Source organism: Spodoptera frugiperda, chromosome 12, assembly GCF_023101765.2.
Source record: "Spodoptera frugiperda isolate SF20-4 chromosome 12, AGI-APGP_CSIRO_Sfru_2.0, whole genome shotgun sequence".
NCBI lineage: Eukaryota > Metazoa > Arthropoda > Insecta > Lepidoptera > Noctuidae > Spodoptera > Spodoptera frugiperda.
Window position 1 is genome coordinate 1,579,443 of NC_064223.1, and position 21,777 is coordinate 1,601,219.

The following is a 21,777-nucleotide window of genomic DNA, read 5'->3' on the forward strand; positions in this document are numbered from 1 at the left end:
CTTTTGCAAAGAATACTTACTTACGTGGTCCTTCGATTCGTGAGTCGGACAATGGACATTTTTAAATTTGGTTATTTATTCTAAGTCCCAGGGGTCAAAATGTTTGCCCTAACAATACTGACAGAGGCGCCCTCTACTGCTCAGATTCAGAAACAACTAGTGAAAAGTTAAATGTTAAAGTTTCATACAGACAGGCAAAAGTCGTGTTTTTAAACATATTATATTTAAATCATTACGTAATAAATTGTCATTAGTTTACATCAAAGACATGAGTGCAATTATAATATTCAGAGAAATGCTTATTGGAGCATTTGTACTGTAACTGCATGCATTAGCAACGTGGAACTAATTAACTCAGCAAATAACTGAAGCCCACAGCTAACGACGGTAAAGTAGCCACAATAAAGTAATCAACTATGTACTTCCAAAAACATTGTTTAGAAATGTACAGTTTATTAAGCTCAATTTTTCACCAGTAATAGTAATTAGTGCTCCTTGGAGCCACCTTAATTAATATGCAGCTCCCACCAAGTCCAGATACGATTTTTTTATGATAATATCTTAACTTTAAGTACTATAACATAATAATACGTAATAGGTACAGCACATAGATGCAGCTTTAAGGTTTGATATAGGTACTTATAAACCACCTTCATTATTCGTCTATCAAAATTATACCTAACGCCATCTATAAATTCTCTCCCGAACTAACTGCATCACGTATGGCGCTACGCTATAGACTTGAGTAAGGATTATTAATGCCATCTACCGGCGAATACTCGCACTATTTGCCTGTACAAGTTGCTACTAAAGAGTTCACTTGCTTGAGGGTTTCAAGCATATTTTGTTCACTTCAGCAAACACGAGATACTTTCGATCGACAGGTGGCATTAGTGAAGCAATTTTAAAAATTTTTTCATCTATTTCATGTTATATTACATTTACAAATATATTTTCTTAAAAAAAAGATTTAGGTATCATTAGAACTTAAATCGGGATATTTACCATGTTTATTAGTTTTTATGAGATTCCGATATTTCGGCACTGTTGCAAGTGCCATGATCACGGATGAACTGGATTATATGCGTTGGATGTTTATGAACAGACAAACCGGTATACTCTTGTTCTAGTTCTTTTTTAATCTTCCGCAGCAATTTCATAGGCGCATTGCGTTGTTGTAGTTCATAGTTTCGTAGTTGAAAATAGTTTGAAGGATTACGAAGTCTGAATTTCTGCTTACTTAGTGCATAGCAATCAATCGACTTCATGTAGTTTAATATATTAGTCAGACATAAAGGGAAACTTTTATTTATTATATTACACTAAATGGAAATAAATTAATATTGAACAAGTATCTTCAAGCGTTCAGCGAAACCAATCCAAAAAATTAAAAAACAAACTTTTAATTTTACAGTTCATTCATTTAACTTTGAAACAAAAACGAAAATACGATTATTCTAAACTCCTCCACTCCAGGGTCATCTCACACTCGAGGTCGTAGCTCCGGAGCTGGTCTATCTCCAGCTCGATCACCTCCACAGCGTCCGGACACATGTCCGTGTTGAACTCCACCGACTCGTCGTAGTACTCTATCGAGCTGAACATGTACTCGCTGGCTCGCCTCACCACTGTATCATTCTCTGCCTTCTGATCTTCTTCCACCTTCTTTTTCTTCTTCAAAACTTTAGCTTTTGACTTCTGCGTGGTCGCCTGGTAATCCAGTTTCTCAGTGGTAGTCTCCAATTTCATGGCCGTCGTTACATTTTCAACCGAAGTAACATTTGGAACAGAAACTGTGGGCAGGACATTAATTTTACTAGTGACGTTAGGATAACTTGGTGATTCCGTATCATTTAGAATATCATCATTTACTTTACAAGAGTTTTCACCGATGTCAGCAATGTTTAGGGGAATAGGATCACTGGACACGAAGTCGACCCTGGCCCCATCATTTTTCAACATCCTCCTGTATCTCCTGACCTTGTCTTCAAATGTATCCTCCCTACAGTCCCTCCTGCCATCGAGGATCGCTCCCCGGAGGTGAGCGATGTGCCACTCGTAGTCATCTAAATCCTCTAGAAATCTTCTGTCCACGTTCGCCCTACGTATGTTTACTTTTTCTCCAGCCTTTAGTTCGGAAATAAGCAGTCTTTCATTTAACACTTGCTGGCTGTTAACGTAAGTGATTGATAGTACACATTTTAATAAAGTGATGTGGTAAAAGAAATGCATGTCTGTGAGAACGACAACATCTGCAAGTGCCACAATCAGCACCAGGTTTAATTAAAGCCTGTTTATGATTTGGTCGACGATGCGTAACTTTGTTTATATGTTATGTGCAAGTAGGTACCTAACATGTGATGTCTATGTAGTATGTAACCACGTAGTATGCAACCATGTAGTATGCATTCTTTGAAAACATCTTCGCTCCCAGACAATTTATAAATTTTCAAGTTTAGATATTATTAGGTACTTGGAATAGACCTCATAGAATATAAGTATTACTAGCGGACCCGGCGGTCCACTTCGAACCGCCCCCATAATTTTTTTCTCACCTTTAATACTTTCCCTGATTTTCCACAAATTAGCCAAATCAGTCCAGCAGATTTCGAGTTTTAGCGAGACTAACGAATAGACACTATATATAAGAAGATTACAACAAACAATACATCTTTGTTTATATTATGTTGCACTAGAAACCAAGACTTTGATGACATAGCATCGTAACTGCACTCACGTATCTGTTACTATACACAAATAGGTAGGTATCTACTAGTATTACCACGTATTACAATAGTAAACAAACCTGTACAGTGTAAAGTGAACCTTAATATCTTTAATGTATTAAGCCGGCAATTATATCCGGACGATCTAATCACGCCGATTTTTCAGAAAACAGCGACAGATTACATTCTGCATTTTTTTCATTCCATCTTTAAACTACTAGATTGTATAGCGCTCTAGTTAATTTTGACGACTGTACTATACGCCTCATCATTTCCATGCAATATGAAGTTGGTAAATTGTAGGTCGCAGGGAGCCGCTGGATGCAGGTTGCTTCCAACCGGCCTATCTGGAAATCATTGGGATAGGCCTATGTTTAGCAGTGAACCTCTTATGGCTGATATGTATGATGATGAAGTTGGCGTCTCCACCATAATTCATGAAACACTTATAATTCGACTGCACATTGTGAGGTCAACGAACAAAACTTCGGCACTGCGATTGGTAGGTTCATTGGAGCTGGCCAATAACAGCGTCGAACGCGGTCTCGTTTCGATATCGTTAAACGTAAAGAAAACTCATACTAAGGCGACTGCTCGTTTGCGTTAACTATTGAATTTAAATATATTACTGTAGCACGATAAGTGTGTTTGCGATGTCTAATTTAGGATGCTTTAAAACATATGCACCCGAATGCCTGCTGAAGCTAAACAAACAAAAACAAAATCTCATCGATAAGTTCTGTGAAGTAAACATTTTAAACTAATTAGCTTTGACCCTCGTTTTCTGATCCGTCGGCTGCAAGTATGTAGTGTACAATCCCTGCACTTCGTAGCACAGCACTATAACAATACTCATTGACCCAACACTCTTTAGAAATCATTAAAACATACCAATATATTAATATTGGTATGTTTTAATGTCCATCAAACAGTTTCTTCCACTGTTTAAGGTTTTAAACTTCATCATCTTTTTTTGTTACTGCAATTACTACACTGACGAAAGTGCTACCTCATTTTGTTTAATACCCTCTGTGATAATTGATTATATGATGAATTATATAAATTAATTATATTATACATTTAATTTAATTAATTAATGTTAAGATGTCGGTAACGGTTCATTCCCATGACATGAAGAGAAAAAGATATAATAGATTAAAGATGAAAGCAGCCACAGTAATCATATCATTAAAGTCGCTACAATATAATTCACTGCTACAAGCCAGTGAGCACGCACAAACTGTGGTTAAATCAAAACAAACTAAACGAACGTAATCTCCAGCAAATAACGGCTAATAGAAGAATACAAGCGACACCGTGACACCGCCCATTATACAGGCATCATTGACAGATCGTTATCTCGGGCGCGCTAACTAATCCATTCAGCCTCGGGTAACGTAACTACCCTCCAAACGTCGGGAAAATACTTCAATTACCCTCAGCCCTCCCCCGCGCCGCCCGCCACACCCCGCCACATCAAAACAGTCCAATTACACGAACCCACCCTTTAATAAACCCTCGTTTGCTCAAATCTGAAATAAAGACGGATAAATAATCAACAATTTTGAAACGAAAAGCTACAAATTAGCATTTGTTTGAATAAATTGAACAGTAAATGTGACTCTGAGACCCGGTCAAAGTTGCCGGCTTCACAAACTTGCTGCTCTTAAAGCGTTGCTTCGCTTTAAAGCGGGGTAAAGTTGAGCGCATATACTTACTGCACTTAAAATCCCGAGCGCTGTAGCGGCTTTGTTCTCGTTTCAAATGTTAACAACTCGCTAAGAGATGCAAATTGCGAGCGGTTGGCAGCCATGATTCGGAATGGCGCCAAAACATTTGCATAATTCGCACAGAATTGAATGGCGGGTTCAGAAATGGAGCTTGATTGAAAAGCTGTGGGTGATTTAAGATCATTTTACTTGCTATTACCATTGGATTTGTGTTGTCAACATTAAAGCTACGGTTGCGGATACTACATAGACATGAGTTGGAATGACTACTTAACATAGTATCAGTACTATAGCTAACTGTACAATATTATTATTTTCATTTTTACGTACAACAGTATATTTACGAATAATACAGAATTGTTGACTTTACGTCGGTATGAAACAAGGTACAAAAAAGTCAGTAGTCATGAACAAGATCTGCTCAAAAAAAAAACAAAATGCTCTTCAATAAAAATGGCAACTTCTGCTTCTACGTGAAATATGTAATACAATTTTCTATTCGTATTTACATAAAAATACTATATATTTAATAATTAAGTTATGACTAGACGAGAAATATCTACTTACAGACAAGTAATATAACTTCTTAACCAAATTTCATATTATTGCACAATTTATAACTTACGTAATCTACAATTTACAACTTATACGAATTCTAGTTTTAATAATAATAATCGATTTACTATTAATAATTTTCTCTAGTTGCATAATTATTTATTTATCTAATTACATTACAATTATATTAATATATCTTAAGTATATTGCAGTTAGAAATAGTGTTCAGTAAATAGTCTAAATTGAAATTAAATTATGGACACGATATTTTATAATTTTACTTTAGATACTTCCCCCAACAAAGTAAACGATTTTAAAGTTATTTTCTAATAATCGAAACAATATAAATGATTTTGTTTCCCGAGAAAATTACATTTTTAATCATAGTTTTCTTCCATATTTAAGTTGTATATTATATTAATTTACTTATGTTACACATTCACAGATGACAGTGCATGTAAGCAGGGTAGGGCGGTAGTAAGGCGCAAGCTAGGGGCAGCGCGTGCGCCGACAGTTCACGCTCTCCACTCGCCGCCTGCGCACGCAACTGCTCTAAGCGCAGCTGATTCTGTCGCTTCCATTTAGTTCTACGGAAAAAAAACACAAAAAAATCAATTTAAAACACTAGGAACTACTGTCTCGGTCATAATCAACCAAAAAAAATTTTTGCTCATATTTGGCAATTTCTCAGATAAATCCCATTTGGGCGCCATAACGTTAATATAACTAATTACTTTCTGTGTTGTGTCTGTAAGCTAATCTGGTTAAACTGGTCAAGACTATCATGACCAATACCAATCATCCAAATATGCTGCTTATTATATTATGCTTAATATTGTCTACTTGAAGTTTTGTAAAATGAATGTACTTGGCGCCCAGCATGGGACTTTCTGTTATGCCTGATTGAATATCAAAAGAAGCTTGTAACCGTACAACCAGGTAGTTAGATAAACGTCTGTGGATTGATATTTATTTGTAATTAAGACTTTTTAGCATAACTAGAAATTGTTGCGAATGTTTTTAAGTCCCATTATTGATCACACCATTTCTTGACCAGGTAAGTTAGTGGCCAAACGTTAACCTATTAATTAATTGTCACAATGCACTTACCTTCGATTCTGATACCAAGTCTTGACTTGTGTCTCGCTGAGACTGAGCGCCTCAGCCACGTCCCCGCGATCAGCAACACTGAGGTACTTCTGGCAGCGGAACTTTCGCTCTAAGTACGCCAGCTGAGCGTGTGTGAATGCAGTGCGGCGCCGGCGCGGCTTGCGGCTCGAATTCGAGGATACTGTCGGCCGACTGCCCGGCTGACGCTCTAAGAAAAAATATAAAAACCAAGCATTTAGAATATTATAATAATTAATCAGAAATAGTATTATTTGTGAAAGCAGATGCTAACGGCACAGCGCAGTAATAGTTTGATAAATATTATATTAGTGAATTGAATCTATTCCCAAAATAAAACAGTTTTTTAATACTGTTTTAGTTTTTTTTTTTTCTAATCTAACAGTTCATGTTTCTAAATATTAATAGGTGGGGGCACAATAAGTTATTACCATTTGACTCCTGTGACTCACGCTGCGTACTCCCAGCTATAACTGACGCGAACCCAGCCAGTAGTTGCGATTGGAAGGAATTCTTCGACAGATCCATCGACCTCCCATAGATAGAGTCAGACAAACCGGTCATGTGCTCATAGCTAGGCCCTTCAGTTCCTTCATCTTTCTTCCCATCCCGCTCCGGTCGATACAAGTGAAATAAACTAGTATCGTACAATTTCATTCGTTCTTCTGCCCTATTGTCATATTCATTCTCATCTTCTTTGAACGGAGAACTGTAATTAGCTTGGTTGTTCAAATTATATTCTAAGGGCGATGATCTTTCTCCATCTTCTCCGTCTATCTTCTTGTTGTACTCGTCTGGGAAAGTAAATGACTTCTTAGGTGTGGATGTCTCGCTTCTGTTGTCACCCACAGAGATATCGTCTTCAGCATCTGACGTTTCCACGTTCGGACTGGCTGCTGAATTACACCGTAACGTTTCTTGGTCTTCTTCTATACTTGTTTGACCTGCTAACAAAAATTGTTGTGTTAAATTATTTATGTCAAATTAATGTATCAAGTGATAATGGTGATAATGAGGTAAACGAAAGAATTCAAAGGTCCTGCGGTTGATGGTGAGATGCGGATTTCCCGTAAATTATAGTCAACAAAGAGGTTATAAGCATCGCTTGACACTAAGACTTGACACTTAACCGTGAGCACAAACGGAACGCGCACAAGACCTCAGTTTTAAAAAAGGAACGGCCATAGACGCGAGTTTTCTGCTCTAATTAATGCCTCGGGGCGTTCCGTTTCGCTCTCGAGCAATTGAATACGACGTCTGTGAATGGTGTGTTTTAGCGCGCGCGGGGAATTCTTGTCTATGGTTACGTTTGTGTCTTTTAATTTGCGTGAAAATGGTGAGGAGTGGGCGTGGGGCATTCAGGCCGGTCGCTTTTCATATGTTTTCCTTTCGCTAAACTTTTGTATGGCCCGTTGTTAATGGCGTGGCCGTGGCACGATTACTTGTTATGTGGCGGGCGGGTGGAGTGCGGCCCTCGAGTGTTTCTCTCGTTATAATATCGCATAAATATGTTTTAGCGTGCACTCCTCGCGATGTCGAGAGATCTTAATGTTTCCGCATGAGTATCTTCTACGAAAACATCGTTAAAATATATTCTAACTTTCTACCTATGTATTTTAGATATACCTTTTAAAGATACTACCGCAGTATCATCACGCCTTCCCATTCAACAGCGCAAGTGATGTAGTAGATATAGATATAAATGTAGGTGCAGTCCTTCTTGTGCACCATATAAATAGTTTCTAATGTACGTCACTTGAACTTAGTGCAGGTCTACAAATTCACAAGGGCCATAATACGTTTTTCATTTTCCGGGAAACCGGTTTCCCTCTCTGGCTTAAAGCCGTCGTCTTCTTTTACCTTAAACGTCCAAGGTTCAAAATAAATAGGCACCATACAATACAAAGTCATTCAAAACGATTTTGTTAATTTTGTATGTTTTCTGGTGTTACGTCTCATTTTCCCATCTACTGCCTTCTGTGTAGCTGTCCCTATGATCATGCTTAAAGTCAGTATACTAACCTAATATTGTTATATCTCATGAAACGGACTTATTAGATAACAATGTAAAATAAAACTCGAAATCGTTTATAATCAATGAAACTAACAAATGGAATACTTTATCTGAAAAATTGGAGAACGCACAAAAAAATGGTATGTATGTGTTAGATAACTATTGTCCAGACTTTCTTTACGTAACGGTATCTTAACTACACAAGTATAAATTCCTTCTTATTACAGTTCATCTTTAAATCAAGTCGGCCCCAAAATGAGCGGCCGGCGGGTGAACCAATATAAAGTAATTTAAAATGATTTTACACAAGGCTGAGCGGCCGGCGGGCGAACCGGCGCCGACATTATAATTTTAAATGAACTCGCAGAATAATTTATATCTCATGGACAAACGGTTTCTTGGTAAAGTGAACACCTTTTTAACATATTCCAAACAAAAGTGCATAATATGAACAATGTAAAACCAAATTTTCGTCAATTATCTTGAGTTTCATATGACATCCTCCAACTATCTGTATCATGAGCCTAGTTATGTAATTAATTAGGGCAAGGAGCTAAGATAAGGCCTCTCCTTGTACGAAGTAGGAATGAACATTATACCACAACATTCACCATGCTTGCTCTAGGTGGATTGATTGGCGGTTTCAAATATAATTTGAAACAGACATCCAGGTTTTCTGACTATGATTACCCTCATCGTCTGACAGCGGTATCCAAATAATGCCGGACCCTGATGCTTGAGAAGCGATAGCCTTAACCTCCGTATCACGACGACATGGAGCAAGCCTATTTCCATACACTCGGCAATAGGCTATAGTTTTCTACCAATCAAATTCAATACTTTCATCGAAAGGTCAAAAACTATCTTTTCTATGAATTTTGTGTGAGACACCTTATGACTTCATATTTTTACGTCAAATAGCAGACTTAATTCTAGAAAAAATCGAATATGAAGTACATCTTCAAATTAACGTATGATTTTTTTTATATTTTATGATTGACTTGGCCACTTGACTTGAATTGAATTGAATGAAAAGTTAAAACAATTTATTTTTAACTGAGAAGACTTCCCAATGTCAAACTTCGTGTTATTTACCATTACAACAACATTTCCAAGAATCCGTATAAAAGCCCTATAACGTTGATTAGGATAGATAAATATTTAATCATTGATTTTATAGCGAATTGAATTGCATGCAAATTATAACAGTCAGGCCAACCATCACGACGGCCGACGGCATTCGGAACTCATCCTAAATCTTATGCTGAAGTAACTTCCACCACGCCCATGATGCAGATCTTCAGATTTAAACCGTCCTGATAAAAAATAACCTATTTTTCATTTCACACTGTCTATGTCACATCACAGAATAGGTGTGAAACGTTAATTAGTAAAATAGGTAATTGCACAAAGAAAGTTAAAAGTAGATAACTTTAAGTTACAGCAAATTAAATTGTTTCGTTTAATAAAAATACAGACAGATCCTACGAGTAAGAAACATATAGGAGAGCTACCACACATACGAAGAGATGACCATAAGAAAAAAAAATACATAAATGTATCCTTGTTGTTTTTCCAAATTGTCAAAATTTCAGTCAACCTTATATTATAGACCTTACGATTCAAGAATGTCAGAATCCTACTCATATTATAAATATGTGAAAGTTTATGTGTATGTTTATTGTCCTTTACCCAAAAACAGGGATAAATTATGGTCTAGAATAACACATAGACTACGTTTTATCCAACTGGAACGTGGGTGAAGCCGTCGGCAGAAGCTAGTATATACATAGTTAAATTATGACGCGCCACCGCCGCACCGTTGAATTTTATTTCTTTATTGACAATTAAACAGAAACAATTGAAAACTTTATAGAACAAGTGACTGACAGCGTTATTTTAAGTCTGCCACCCATTTTGTAAGGCCTCAGGCCCCAGGCCCCAGGCCTCCGGGCCCCTAAGACCGCACACGACAATGTAAATAACACGCGTGACAAATTAGCGATGTCCCGCTGCGCTCTTTAACATCGACACCCCCGCTACCTTGCGATCTAAGCCATATCAATCTTGATACTTGAAGTCTTTGTAGTCTTCTCAGTTTCTAGACTGAATTTAGTCTTTGACAGACTTAAAAAAAGTAGTTTCTCAATTTGACCTTTTTTGATCTTGTGTTTAGCTAAACCGATTTTTATTCGGATTTCAGTATAGTATTTTACAGACTTAAGAGAAGGTTTTAGGGCTTTATTATCTGGCTTAAAAAAACGGGCGGTGAAGAAAATTGAAGGCAGTTCCTTATTTGAAAAAAATAGGACACTATATTGATGTGATGTTAACAATGTTCACAGAAACAGGCAATGAATGACGATATCTTCTATCGATGAATAGAATTCATTCGTTTTATAATTCTACAATTCAAATGCATGGTATATTAAGAAATTCAAAGAAATTGTTCCAATATACTACTCTCTACTGTTCTCGGGCAAATTGAAGGCGCGCTTGCCGGTGGTGTGTCGTCAATTTCGGGCCTGTGGCAGGCCGTTTAGGGGTGAGGTTGGCTTCCTTCAACCGTCTCCGTACTGTCCACTCGCTGACAGCCACTCCTCGAACTCTTCTGAGTTCCTGTTGAACATCGACACCGGTCAAGTGACGATTTCGTAGTGAAGTTGAAATAATAAAACGGTCGACTCTCTCCGAGGTGGACTGGTGGCGGCTTATTCTTGGTCTTCGATTGAAGGCACCAGTATCTTGATACCTTCTGTACACTATTGACACTGCAGATTGGCTCAAACTCAGCGGAGCAGCAACTCTTCGCTGACTAAGTCTTTGTTCCAGTAGAGCAACGAGTTGAGCGGCTTTTTCTGGTGTCCTATCCATAATTTTTGGAAATAAAATGAGGCGTTTTTACGGAGATGTGTATGATCAACTTTCGATAAGCCACAGATAAAGTTAACCTTAATGTGGAGCTTTTATAGGGGTAGTTTGTGTTATAACTTGTTGGTGTCGTAGTGAGCAAATACTCTTGTCCGCTGAATTAAGTTAAATATTTTAAAAAGTGCTGATACAATTTTTATAATAATGGTACCAATTTAAAGCTGAAGTTGTAAGCTTTCTAATGGTATATTGGTATTTAAAAACAATTCAGTATTTTTTTAAGAAAACAACTACGAATGCGCACATGTAGGTTGAGTCGATTTGGTTGCTCGCGAGTGTAGTTCGATACGGCTACACCACGCAGATAGCATTAATGTGGTTAGTTTGTAAAAAAAAAAAAAACTTTTTTTTCGTTGTGAAAAGATGAACTATAAACCGACGGCTCTTGTAGACAATTTCGCAAAATTGTGTACACGTCAACAAATGTCCTGGCCGCCCACGGACTTACTCACACAACAAATTACAACGCAAGCGTTTCACGTCGGTTATCTGTGAGGCCGTGGTATCACTCGGGTCGAGCCAACCCATTCATGCATCAATTTTTTTTTAATATGTTCATTACCTTGTCAGGTATCATTCTTAATACTCACAAATTCGTCATGCTTAATACTAAACTATCAAGTGTATACGATCGTAGTGCAATCATAATGTTATTGTAAGGGTTGGCCAATCACTTGTCTGCTTTTGTAATCATGACAATTACTGCTCATAGTCCACGGATGATAATCACATCCTAATCATAGACAGTAACTTACTTTTATTGCTATTTTTGACTTTATTGTTTCAACAATATTTTTTTTTTCTATTGAATATGGGGGCAAATGAGCAGACGGTTCACCTGACCGCGTGTGACACCAACGAAGTCAGAGGTGCGTTGCCAGCCTTGAACTTTTTATAATAAAAGATGTTTGAAAATGTCTTTGATTAAAAATTTTACTGCACGGTTGGTGCGGTGGCTGGGCAACTGACTGCCGCGCAACGTGTCACGGGTTCGATTCCCGCACGGAGCAACTCTTTGTGTGATCCACAAATTGTTGTTCCGGGTCTGAGTGTGAAGTGTATGTGAACTTGTATGTTTGTAAACGCACCCACGACGCAGGAGAAAATCCTAAAGTGGGGCAACGTTTTACAAAAAAAAAATCAAATGTCATGTCATAGGTAAACAACATCATTATATTAGCCACAAAACGTCTAAACCTAGGCGTCCCCAATTACTTCCAGATAGGCCAAAATACATAATTATATCCCAAACAAATTCCAAGAAATGTTTTGCGGTTGCGACAAATCATTTATGTTAAAACGCTAACGTTCTGCCATAATACGAGTACCAAGGCAAATATAAGTAAAGTCATTAGTATAAATAACAAGTCGGAGATCAATGAGAGACCAATTTACTATCAATAGCTCCTGATTGCCAAGGATCATACTTCATACACATATTACGTAATATATCAAGGAAATATATCCTTTTGTATGTTTAACTACTTCCTGAAGGAAAGTAATTCATTTTTTCTACTAGTTTTTCAGTTATCGCTACAATTATATGTATATTCTCTTTATTTCCGGCTGACTGTAGGTATTCTACGGTGTTTGTTGAAGCATATAAATACAAGCATAATATTGTATTAGCCACGAAATATACAAAACAAACGTTGATAAGAGATAACCAAGAAATAATGCAATAACAAATTATTTTATTGTCTAAAACCCAATAAAACTTTTAAATACTTTGTAAGCACTTCATAAACAAAACGAAGAAAGCCTGAATGTGATTTAAAAAGTAATAGACAAAACAAATTAGAAATCGTTAATTTGAAAAGAGAAGGCGCGGAGTCAATCGGTGCTCGACCGCGGCGCGTGGCGGTCGCGTGCGCACACGAGTGGCGGCGTGCTGCGCTGAAGAGCATATGCAGCGGCATTGTACCGTCATTATCTCATCGTTGATTGCAATCATTTTCTATTATTAAGTGTTTATTTTTATATGATTTGAAGAAAGAGTTAAGACGTAAGCATTTAAAAAAATAAATAAACGCAGAGGTTGTTCAGTCCAGCAACTGAATGTCACGAATTCGATCTTGCCTTAGGTAAAAAATGTTAATGGATGTGTCTAACTTCAAGCAACAACCATCATCGTTGATGAGCTTCTTGGTACGCTGCTAGTACATCTAGCTGGTATTTAGCAGAACCGACCCAAAAGTGACAATAGTACCCTACAGGACTAAACCTTGGCTTAGTACAGGTTCAGCAATTATTTCGGCGTCAAGTCCCGTCTCACCCTCCAGAGCATACCCAACTTCCTACCACCCAGATGCGCCTTCGACTCTATAAAAGAGCCAAAGTTGAGTGTAGCCGTCTTTGTTACGCCTAGAAGCCAAGATGATCAGTTACATATCTGAACGAATTAATTTCGGTAAGTAGAAGGCAGCAGAAATTGACTCCGTTTGACGGAGAGTAGTTGCCTGGGTTTTGGTAGCGTTGAACTTGACCAAATCGGTGTCACCCCAGTCAGAGAACGCCTTCAAGGTCGAGTTCAACCGTTTGTCCATGGATTCTCTTAAAGACCGGATCTGTATTTCGCAAGTCAGCGCATCGGACATATACATTTCAACAACTGTGCTGTCATCTGCATACCCAAAGATACCGGGCTTAAACAGGTCGTTGATGTGCAGCACAAAGAGCGTTGCTGAAAGCACTGACCCCTAAGGGACACCTGGGTTGATGCCAAATTGGTCAGACGAGCAGCCATCGATGTCTACGCGATTTGGCTGATTCTTCACGAAGTCTGCTATCTATTTGTATAGATCAGCGGGAAGTCCATATGCAGGAAGTTTGCCGATAAAACTGTCGTGCCATACCCTGTCAAAGGCCTTCGATATGTCGAGCGAGACCGCTAATGCAGAAGCACGGGGAGCATGCTCCTCGAAGATGTCGCTCCAAATGTGAGTGGCATACGCGAGAAGGTCCCCAGTAGATCGGTTGCGTTCAATCCCGTATTGCTGATCGCTGAGGAGATCATTACCGTCAAGGTATATCAGGAGTCTATTGTTAAGTATACGTTCTGACTGAGATAGGTCGGTAATTGCAACAGTCGGCACGACTATCTTTTTTGGGCGCAGACTGCACGTTGACCAGCTTCCAAGCAACCGGCACTTGACCAGTCTCAAAAAAAATCTGTGTTACTGAGTTGTCTTCAATCCTGACATGGCTGTTTCTCATTAAGGAAATGAGAGACAACTCAGTAACACAGGTTTGTTCAAAATTTAGGTAAGAAAATGTAATTCCTACGGGTATTACAATCAAAACCTATAAGATTTTCCAAGATTATCATAACGCGATGTGATTTTGTTCAAATAAACTTGTATAAACCAACTGTTAAGTCTGAGGAAATCGTTCAAAGCAAGACCATGATAAACTGGATATTTTTGTATTACTTGGCGATGGTTTTATCGAAAAAAAAATTTTAAATTTGGGATATATTATGTATACTTTTCCTTGCCATATATATAAATTATATTATTCGATTCTAGGTTTTTGATCCGATAAATGTTTGTGCATTCTCCTTTTACAAGTATATTTATAAAAATAAATCGTCCTATCTCTAAAATTTAATCTAGATAAGATTATACGTACTTACTCACATCAAAAACCATTGAATACTCTTAGAAACGAAAGAAACATAACAAATAAGGAAGTAAGGTGGACAACACATGAAGTGGTCGTTAGAAGTCGGCAAAGTTTGCCAGTTGTCGACTTGTCGATAGTTGGATAACAGGAGAGCCGGCACCCGCGGCGCAGCGCGTGGCCGCACGACACACGACACCGGGAAACATCACGTCTCACACACTTTACTACAACTAGATGTGTGAGAAAAGTTACTGGGATAAATAATAAATACGTAGTTAAAAAAAAAATTAACGAACTCTACTGATATTCAAATATTGGCATTCTGATCAAAAGCCAAAATAATTTAATTCAATTAGACTAGGAAGGCACTTTTGAATATCAAAGCAAATATTAAAACGATCTATCGTCTGTCGGTCAGTCGTCTAATGAAGTTATTTGCTCGTTCCAAAGTGTAGATTCTTATAGAGAAGAACGAGCAAGAAACTCCATAGGTTACTCATTTCAAACAGGTTCACAGATAATACAATTCTTTTTATTTGTTAGTAATTGTAATTTGATAGATCAAATTAAAAGTTTACCACAAAATAGATGTCAGTCACGGGCAACAAACGGTAGTGCCTTCCACAAACAACAATCAACGAACTAGTCAATTATAGGTGATACCTAGAGATGATTAACTTGAGGAAATCGTTACCTCTCTTACAATGCTTATGGTTTGAAAGATATGTTTTTCATATTCGAATGAATCGAAATAAGATCGATGAATACATCATCGATCTTATTTCTCATACCAAATGATGTCACTGATATTTTTAGGTAGTCCTAATTTGTCTGAAACGTTAAAAATCTAATCACCATTACCCACACAAAAAGCTACGGAATCAAAATGGCACAAGTATTGAAAAAACCCACAAACAAACAAACAAAACAAACCGATGCAATAAAAATGTAAATAAATTCAAAGATGTGTAGTACGTTGTTACTCCTGCATGATTGCCCCTCTCCTGACGAGTATGTACCGTGAAAATGCCAGGACTTGTATGAAAAATTCATTAAGATAGCTAATTATGCAGAAATTAGTCGGTAATGCATGCACCACGTTTGCTAACTCGTGGGTAATGTATGCAAGTGCAGGGCGGGCGCACACTTGCAAATTGCCGGCTTATTAGACCCGCGCCGCGCACACTTAGACACGTACCCTGCTAATAATGCTATTATTTAAGACTACACAAGTACACACTAGTGACTGCATATTCATGTGTTGTGGCCGCCAACTCCAGGTGATTCACCTCAGGTTTTTATTTCGTTTTATAAAAGATTTCGAGGTTTTGATGGTGTCTTGTAACTTAGAAAATTGTCATTTCCTAAAGACGAGGGGATCTTCATAATTTTATTTATTTATTTGGACAACCAGTAGTTGTTACATTAGGACTTAAATTCGAACACTTATGTTATAATTAAATTAAATGCACAACATTTTAAGTTCTTAAGCCACTACGGTAGGCATATAATGCCTATTTTTATTATATTGAAAATATAATTTGCATACAGTACATCTTATATGTACAGTTATCTATCGGTCTTAGTTTCTATATCTATTATATAAAAATAAGTCGGGTTTTCCTTCCTGACGCTATAACTTTAAAACGCATGAACTGATTTCCACGGTTTTGCATTCGTTGGAAAGGTCGAGGGCTCCGTGAGGTTTATAGCAAAAAAAAACAGAAAAAAATCAAGGGAAAAGCCCATCTGGTTGCGAAACGGAGTTCGCCGGGGTTTGCTAGTTGATTATATATTATAGATAATTTTCGGAACAGTAACTAAATAACTACTTTATTACGTAACTAATCGACGACGCCTGATATTTCACCTAATTGGTGAAGATCGCTTACACCTAAATAATTCAAGATTTTTGTTTTAAACTTATCTTCTTATTAATTGTAAGCTTCGGATCCTGAATGAACCAGACGTGGAAATCTATGTTTGAAATTGTATGAAAGTTAATCCCGGACTATTGGCAACGACAGCACTCGGTCGACCAAATTCACAGATATATTGGAAATCGCAGTTTAAAAGGTTCAGGATTCTTAGAGAAAATTGTTAACTATTAGGTTTCTAAAACACGGTGAAAAAATACAAGCAAATAAATTCACCTGTCACTTAATTGCAAGTTTACTGAACTTTTATTATTGTATTTACCATCTTTGGTAATGTTTCTTTTAATGTTTACGTGTTTTTAGTTGGAAGACCAAACAGAAACACAAACCAATTTATACATATAAGGAAACTTATATATTAGGTACTTGTTTACTTGTGTTTACTAAATTCTAGAAGCAAACTTATCCGTAGTACTATATTTATGAAACTTTTCACTATGTATTTACAGTTTCCAATAAATAAAGGTTACTAGTATGTGGAATGCAATAAATATTTTACATTAAAGTTGTCTGATGCACTCTGCTGATGCTGTGTACGTATAAAATAAATATACCTACTTTGTTAAAAACGTTCAACATAAATTAATTCAATTACCGAAGAATGGACACAATACAATTTACGCTACGCGGCTCGTAACCGCCGCCGCTACGTGCTACGCGCGTGCTACGAAACTGCTACGCAGAACAAATTTTACAAAATATTGGTTGTCTAGTTACATTTCTGTATTTTAATTACTTATCTTTACACAAGATTTACATATATAAACACTATCTAAAATCTAAACACAAACGTGTCTATATATACCCGTCGTCCCAAAACCAAAACATCGGTTTGTGAATCATATATAGAATTACCTACATCGTAAATATGAATATTACATTAAATAGTGTTATGCTTACTTCTTGACATTATAATATAGATATTCTTTATATACTTTTAGTGACGCAATAAGAACTGGTTTTATAATAAATTCTTTATAATAGACATTTTTCGTAATCATAAAAAATGTATGTAACACAATTTACTTTATCTAACTAGGTATAATATAAAACAATTACGACTCATTTTCTCTCAAGTTTCTCATGTTTTTACACCTTCTAAATGAATAAATAAGAAAAATAATTGGAAATAACATAGATTTTATTTCCAAAACCTAGAAAAAATATTTTATTTACCGCATATTATGTATAAGGAGATACATACCGACTGCACCGGCCGCTCCCGGCCGCAGCACGTCGCCGAGCAGGTCTTTGATGAGGAACGACTTGTGACTGTCCTGCATCCTGGAATCCATTGCTCCGCTTACTAAGTTTAAAAATATGTTCCCGCAATACATTCACATCACAGCACTTTACGAATCAATTTCAAAACTTTTTAAGACTTGACTTGTACTTGTCCATTGAATATTATATTTTAATTATTTAACTAATACACAATAAAATTGTTTAAATTGTTATTGCAGTAATTATCGAGAGTGGCCGCGTAACCAGCGTGCACTTTCCCGCGCATTCGAGATAACTGTCCGCCATATTCGCAAAACAGTCGTTGAATCGCGAAAATCTTTTCATTTAGCTACGCCCTGCCCCTAACCGATGTTACATACATTTTCTTGTGGTTTTGGACCAAAATACCGCTTAAACGGGGTTTAAAGCGCGTTTAGCATGCGCGGCGGGCGCCGGGCGTGGCCTGCTCGCTCCTCCCCGCCGCGCGGCGCCAATGGCGGCGCTGCCACAAAGTTTTATAGCCGAATGATTTCTAAAGTACACATCGAACAAGGGTTTAGACTTGTACTTATTGAGTTGGGTTTTTTAAAAGACCGTTTTGAATGTAAATCGAAAAGTTAAGCGGGGTAAAGAGGCTGCCCGCGGTTCTCCAATTAAATTGATAGTTGTTTGTCGAGTGGAAGGCGCGGGCGGCTCGGTGGCGCGGTGGGAATGGGACGCAGTTTTATCATTTTATTTAAGTAGTCGAAGTAATTCTGCGGTTGCTTTCGGTATAGATTGTTAGTGTGCGGTTACGCTTGCGACTTACAATATGTAGATTGAAAATACATAATTTGGTACTGTTTCAAAGTAAGTATGTTAGTATGGAGTCGTATGAACCGTATGTCATCAAGTTAGTACTGAAGGTGTAAGCTAGACTGGCGAGGTAAGATATTAAATCCAATACACATCATAGATCGTACCTATTTCATATTATTTGTTTGTTTTCGTCTTTTTTTCACTTTGCGGTACGTCTGACTCCTCGTTGGTTGAGCGGCTGCACTCCTGGCATGGATTCAAATTCGATTCCCGGGTCGGCGATTATTTTGTTTAATTTCTGTTTTTCGAAAATTATCCGAAACAAATGCATGTAAAAGGTTGTCTACATGCTTTTTAAAATAAATGTCGCAAATAAATTTAGTTTAATATTTGTAGGTATTTTTGTGGAATATGAGGCAGACGAGCAGACGTGTCACCTGATGGTAAGCGATCAACGCTGCCCATGAACGGCTGCCACACCAGAGAAGCCACAGATGTGTTGCCGGCCTTTTAAAAAGGAATACGAATACGCTCTTCTCTTGAAGGTATGCTTCTAGTGGCAGTTGTAATACCTTACTTATATCATGTCGAAAATAATTATGTTCTGTAGGTTGCTTTAGCTTTATAAATGTTTTTTTTTCTTACTTCAAATATTATACCGTTTAGTATGCTGATACACGGTGTTCAGGAAATACCTAGTATTACATAAGAAGTGGAGGTAGGTGATAGCTTGGATCTATACCTATTTTAAAATCTCAACATACACATTTATTGAAATGTTTAAAGTTACTTTTATTACATGGACTTAAAAACCCCTGAGTGTCGAGTCTTGCGGCTAGGCTAGACAAACTAGACAATGCAGTATACGCACTACGAACTACGCGGCTCGAGCTACGCGCTACGAGCTACGAGCTACGAGCTACGGCTTTCGCTGTAGTAAGTGTAAAGTAGAATGATTATCAGTCCACGCGCCAATACCTATGTTGAATCTGGTAGATCAGTGTGTGTTGATTCTCGACAGACATATGCACGTAAAATGTATATTGAGGCAATAGCTTCCGCAACTATTTATTAGTTTAGTAAGTTTAAGTATTATTTTAGAGTCCATCGCTTATATCGGTTACTAGCTACTTCCGCGCGGTTTCACCCGCTCTGCTTGGCTGCTATTGGCCATAGCGTGATGTTTTATAGCCTATAGCCTTCCTCGATAAATGCACTATTCAACACAAAAATAATTATTCAAATCGGACCAGTTAGTTCCGGAGATTAGCGCGTTCAAACAAACAAACAATCAAACAAACTCTTCAGCTTTATAATCTATTATATCTATAATATAAAAATAAGTCCGGTTTTCCTTCCTGACGCTATAACTCCAGAACGCACGAACTGATTTCCACGATTTTGCATTCGTTGGAAAGGTCTCAGGCTCCGTGATGTTTATAGCAAAGAAAATTCAGGAAAAAATTCAAGGGAACAGCAGAAAAATAGGGTAAATCATTAGAGGCGAAACGGAGTTCGCCGGGTTTGCTAGTATTATATAAAAATAAGCCGAGTTTTCCATCCTGACGCTATAACTCCAGAACGCACGAACCGATTTCCAAGGTTTTGCATTCGTTGGAAAGGTCTCGGGTTCCGTGAGGTTTATAGCAAAAAAAATTTTAGGAAAAAAGACATGGTGGCGAAACGGAGTTCGCCGGGTTTGCTAGTATTAGTATAGATTAACTAACTGTGCCCGCGACTTCGTCCGCGTGGAATAGTTATTTTAGGCATTATATTTATTTTTGCAAACAACTTTCTCAGCTTCATAAATTATAGCTGTTACCCACGGTTAATTTGTGCATTGAAAATTCGTGATAGCACTGGATTTATGATTATAAGGAACAATCCACACTCATTTCTACACTATATGTGGTTCCACTGTTTTCCGGAAACCTGCGCCTATAGGTTGGGTAACCGCCACACCAGGTTTGTGTTTCAGAAATAAAATTCCTAGGGTACTTTTTAGACGGGCTCGCTGCATACGCGTTATAGCAGTGGTAAGTCCCCTCTTTGAAGAGTGGCTTGAGAGGCGTCACGGCGTCCTCACCTACCGCCTGACGCAGGTACTTACCGGACACGGAAGTTTCGGTTGGTACCTGTTTTGAATTCGGCGGGAGGAAACACCAGGGCGTTTCGTCTGGGTGTCGTCATTGCGAGGACCGCCCGGAAGATATGGTGGAGCATACAGTGGCGGTGTGTATTGCATGTGCTGAGCATCGCCATTCGCCATGTCCTTAGGGATGTGAATGGCGACAGTAACCTCTCACGTCCGGCTCTAGTTCAGGCCAAGGTGCGGAGCGAGGGGGAAAGGGACGCCGTCTCCCCCTTCTGCGAAGTAGTCATCCTAGCTAAGGAGGAGGCGGAGCGCGTGAGGGAACGATCCTCATCACGCCCCAGCCGCCGCAGAAGACACTCCGGGCGTCGAGAATTGCGTGACGATCCCCGGCCACCGTAAGCGCGGGTCTGCGGACGGCGAGTAAGAGTAGCTCGTCGCCCGATCAAAACCAGGCCCGTGCGTACCGTGCGTCGCGTTCTGTGCGCGCCTCAAAGAGCCAGGCCACTACAGATGGGACCCAATAGTCTAACAGACAACGTAAAAGATTTCCGGGGCCCCGGCTCAAATCAGAACGGGGTGATTTTTACACTCCTTCTCGCTTCACCCAAGGCAGGAGTAGACAACGGATGATATTTCCCCCTCAAAAAAAAAAAAAAAAGAAAGAGTACTTTCTAGAACAAATATTTTCTTTCATACATGGTGACGCAAGGTTATCAAATCCTTAAGGACCATATTTTTATACCCTATCATATTTTTATGACAATAAATTGAAGAATTAGATTTTTTGTTTGTCAAATGTTTCAGCCGATATTATTGCACTATACGTAAAATCTGGTTGTACTTTGTTAGACAGCCACAATAAAATGTGGGCGTGTGGTAAACCGCTTTTTTGCCATTCTACGCTGTAAACAAACGCTATCGATGGTCAATGGTCAAAAAATGTTTTACTTCGTTAGTAAGACTATAATTTTTTTGAGTATAGTTACACCAGGCTTCGCGTCGTTCGCAAACAATG

General features: G+C 38.1%; 2 protein-coding genes across 2 annotated transcripts; both read right to left on the bottom strand.

Annotated features, from left to right (window-relative positions):
- Positions 1–1,292: 1,292 nt before the first annotated feature.
- Positions 1,293–2,287, bottom strand: LOC126911255 (uncharacterized). Its single transcript, XM_050697193.1, has one exon. It carries the CDS (start codon positions 2,230–2,232, stop codon positions 1,453–1,455), a length of 780 nt encoding a protein of 259 aa, XP_050553150.1. The 5' UTR covers positions 2,233–2,287; the 3' UTR covers positions 1,293–1,452.
- A 3,023-nt stretch (positions 2,288–5,310) lies between these two features.
- LOC118262840 (homeobox protein MSH-C) lies at positions 5,311–18,353 on the bottom strand. Its single transcript, XM_035574462.2, has 4 exons — positions 17,850–18,353; positions 6,571–7,083; positions 6,122–6,329; positions 5,311–5,598 (listed from the first exon to the last, which is right to left on the bottom strand). Exons 1-4 carry the CDS (start codon positions 17,980–17,982, stop codon positions 5,451–5,453), a joined length of 1,002 nt encoding a protein of 333 aa, XP_035430355.1. The 5' UTR covers positions 17,983–18,353; the 3' UTR covers positions 5,311–5,450.
- Between the last annotated feature and the right edge of the window lie 3,424 nt (positions 18,354–21,777).

Bases quoted from the DNA above. Each gene is read 5' to 3' on its own strand.
- LOC126911255 (XM_050697193.1), bottom strand. From the start codon at position 2,232: ATGCATTTCTTTTACCACATCACTTTATTAAAATGTGTACTATCAATC.
- LOC118262840 (XM_035574462.2), bottom strand. From the start codon at position 17,982: ATGTATTGCGGGAACATATTTTTAAACTTAGTAAGCGGAGCAATGGAT. The intron at 7,084-17,849 runs GTATGTATCTCC...TTTTGTTAGCAG, and splicing joins GGGAGCGGCCGGTGCAGTCG to GTCAAACAAGTATAGAAGAA. The intron at 5,599-6,121 runs GTAAGTGCATTG...TTTTTTCCGTAG, and splicing joins ACTTGGTATCAGAATCGAAG to AACTAAATGGAAGCGACAGA.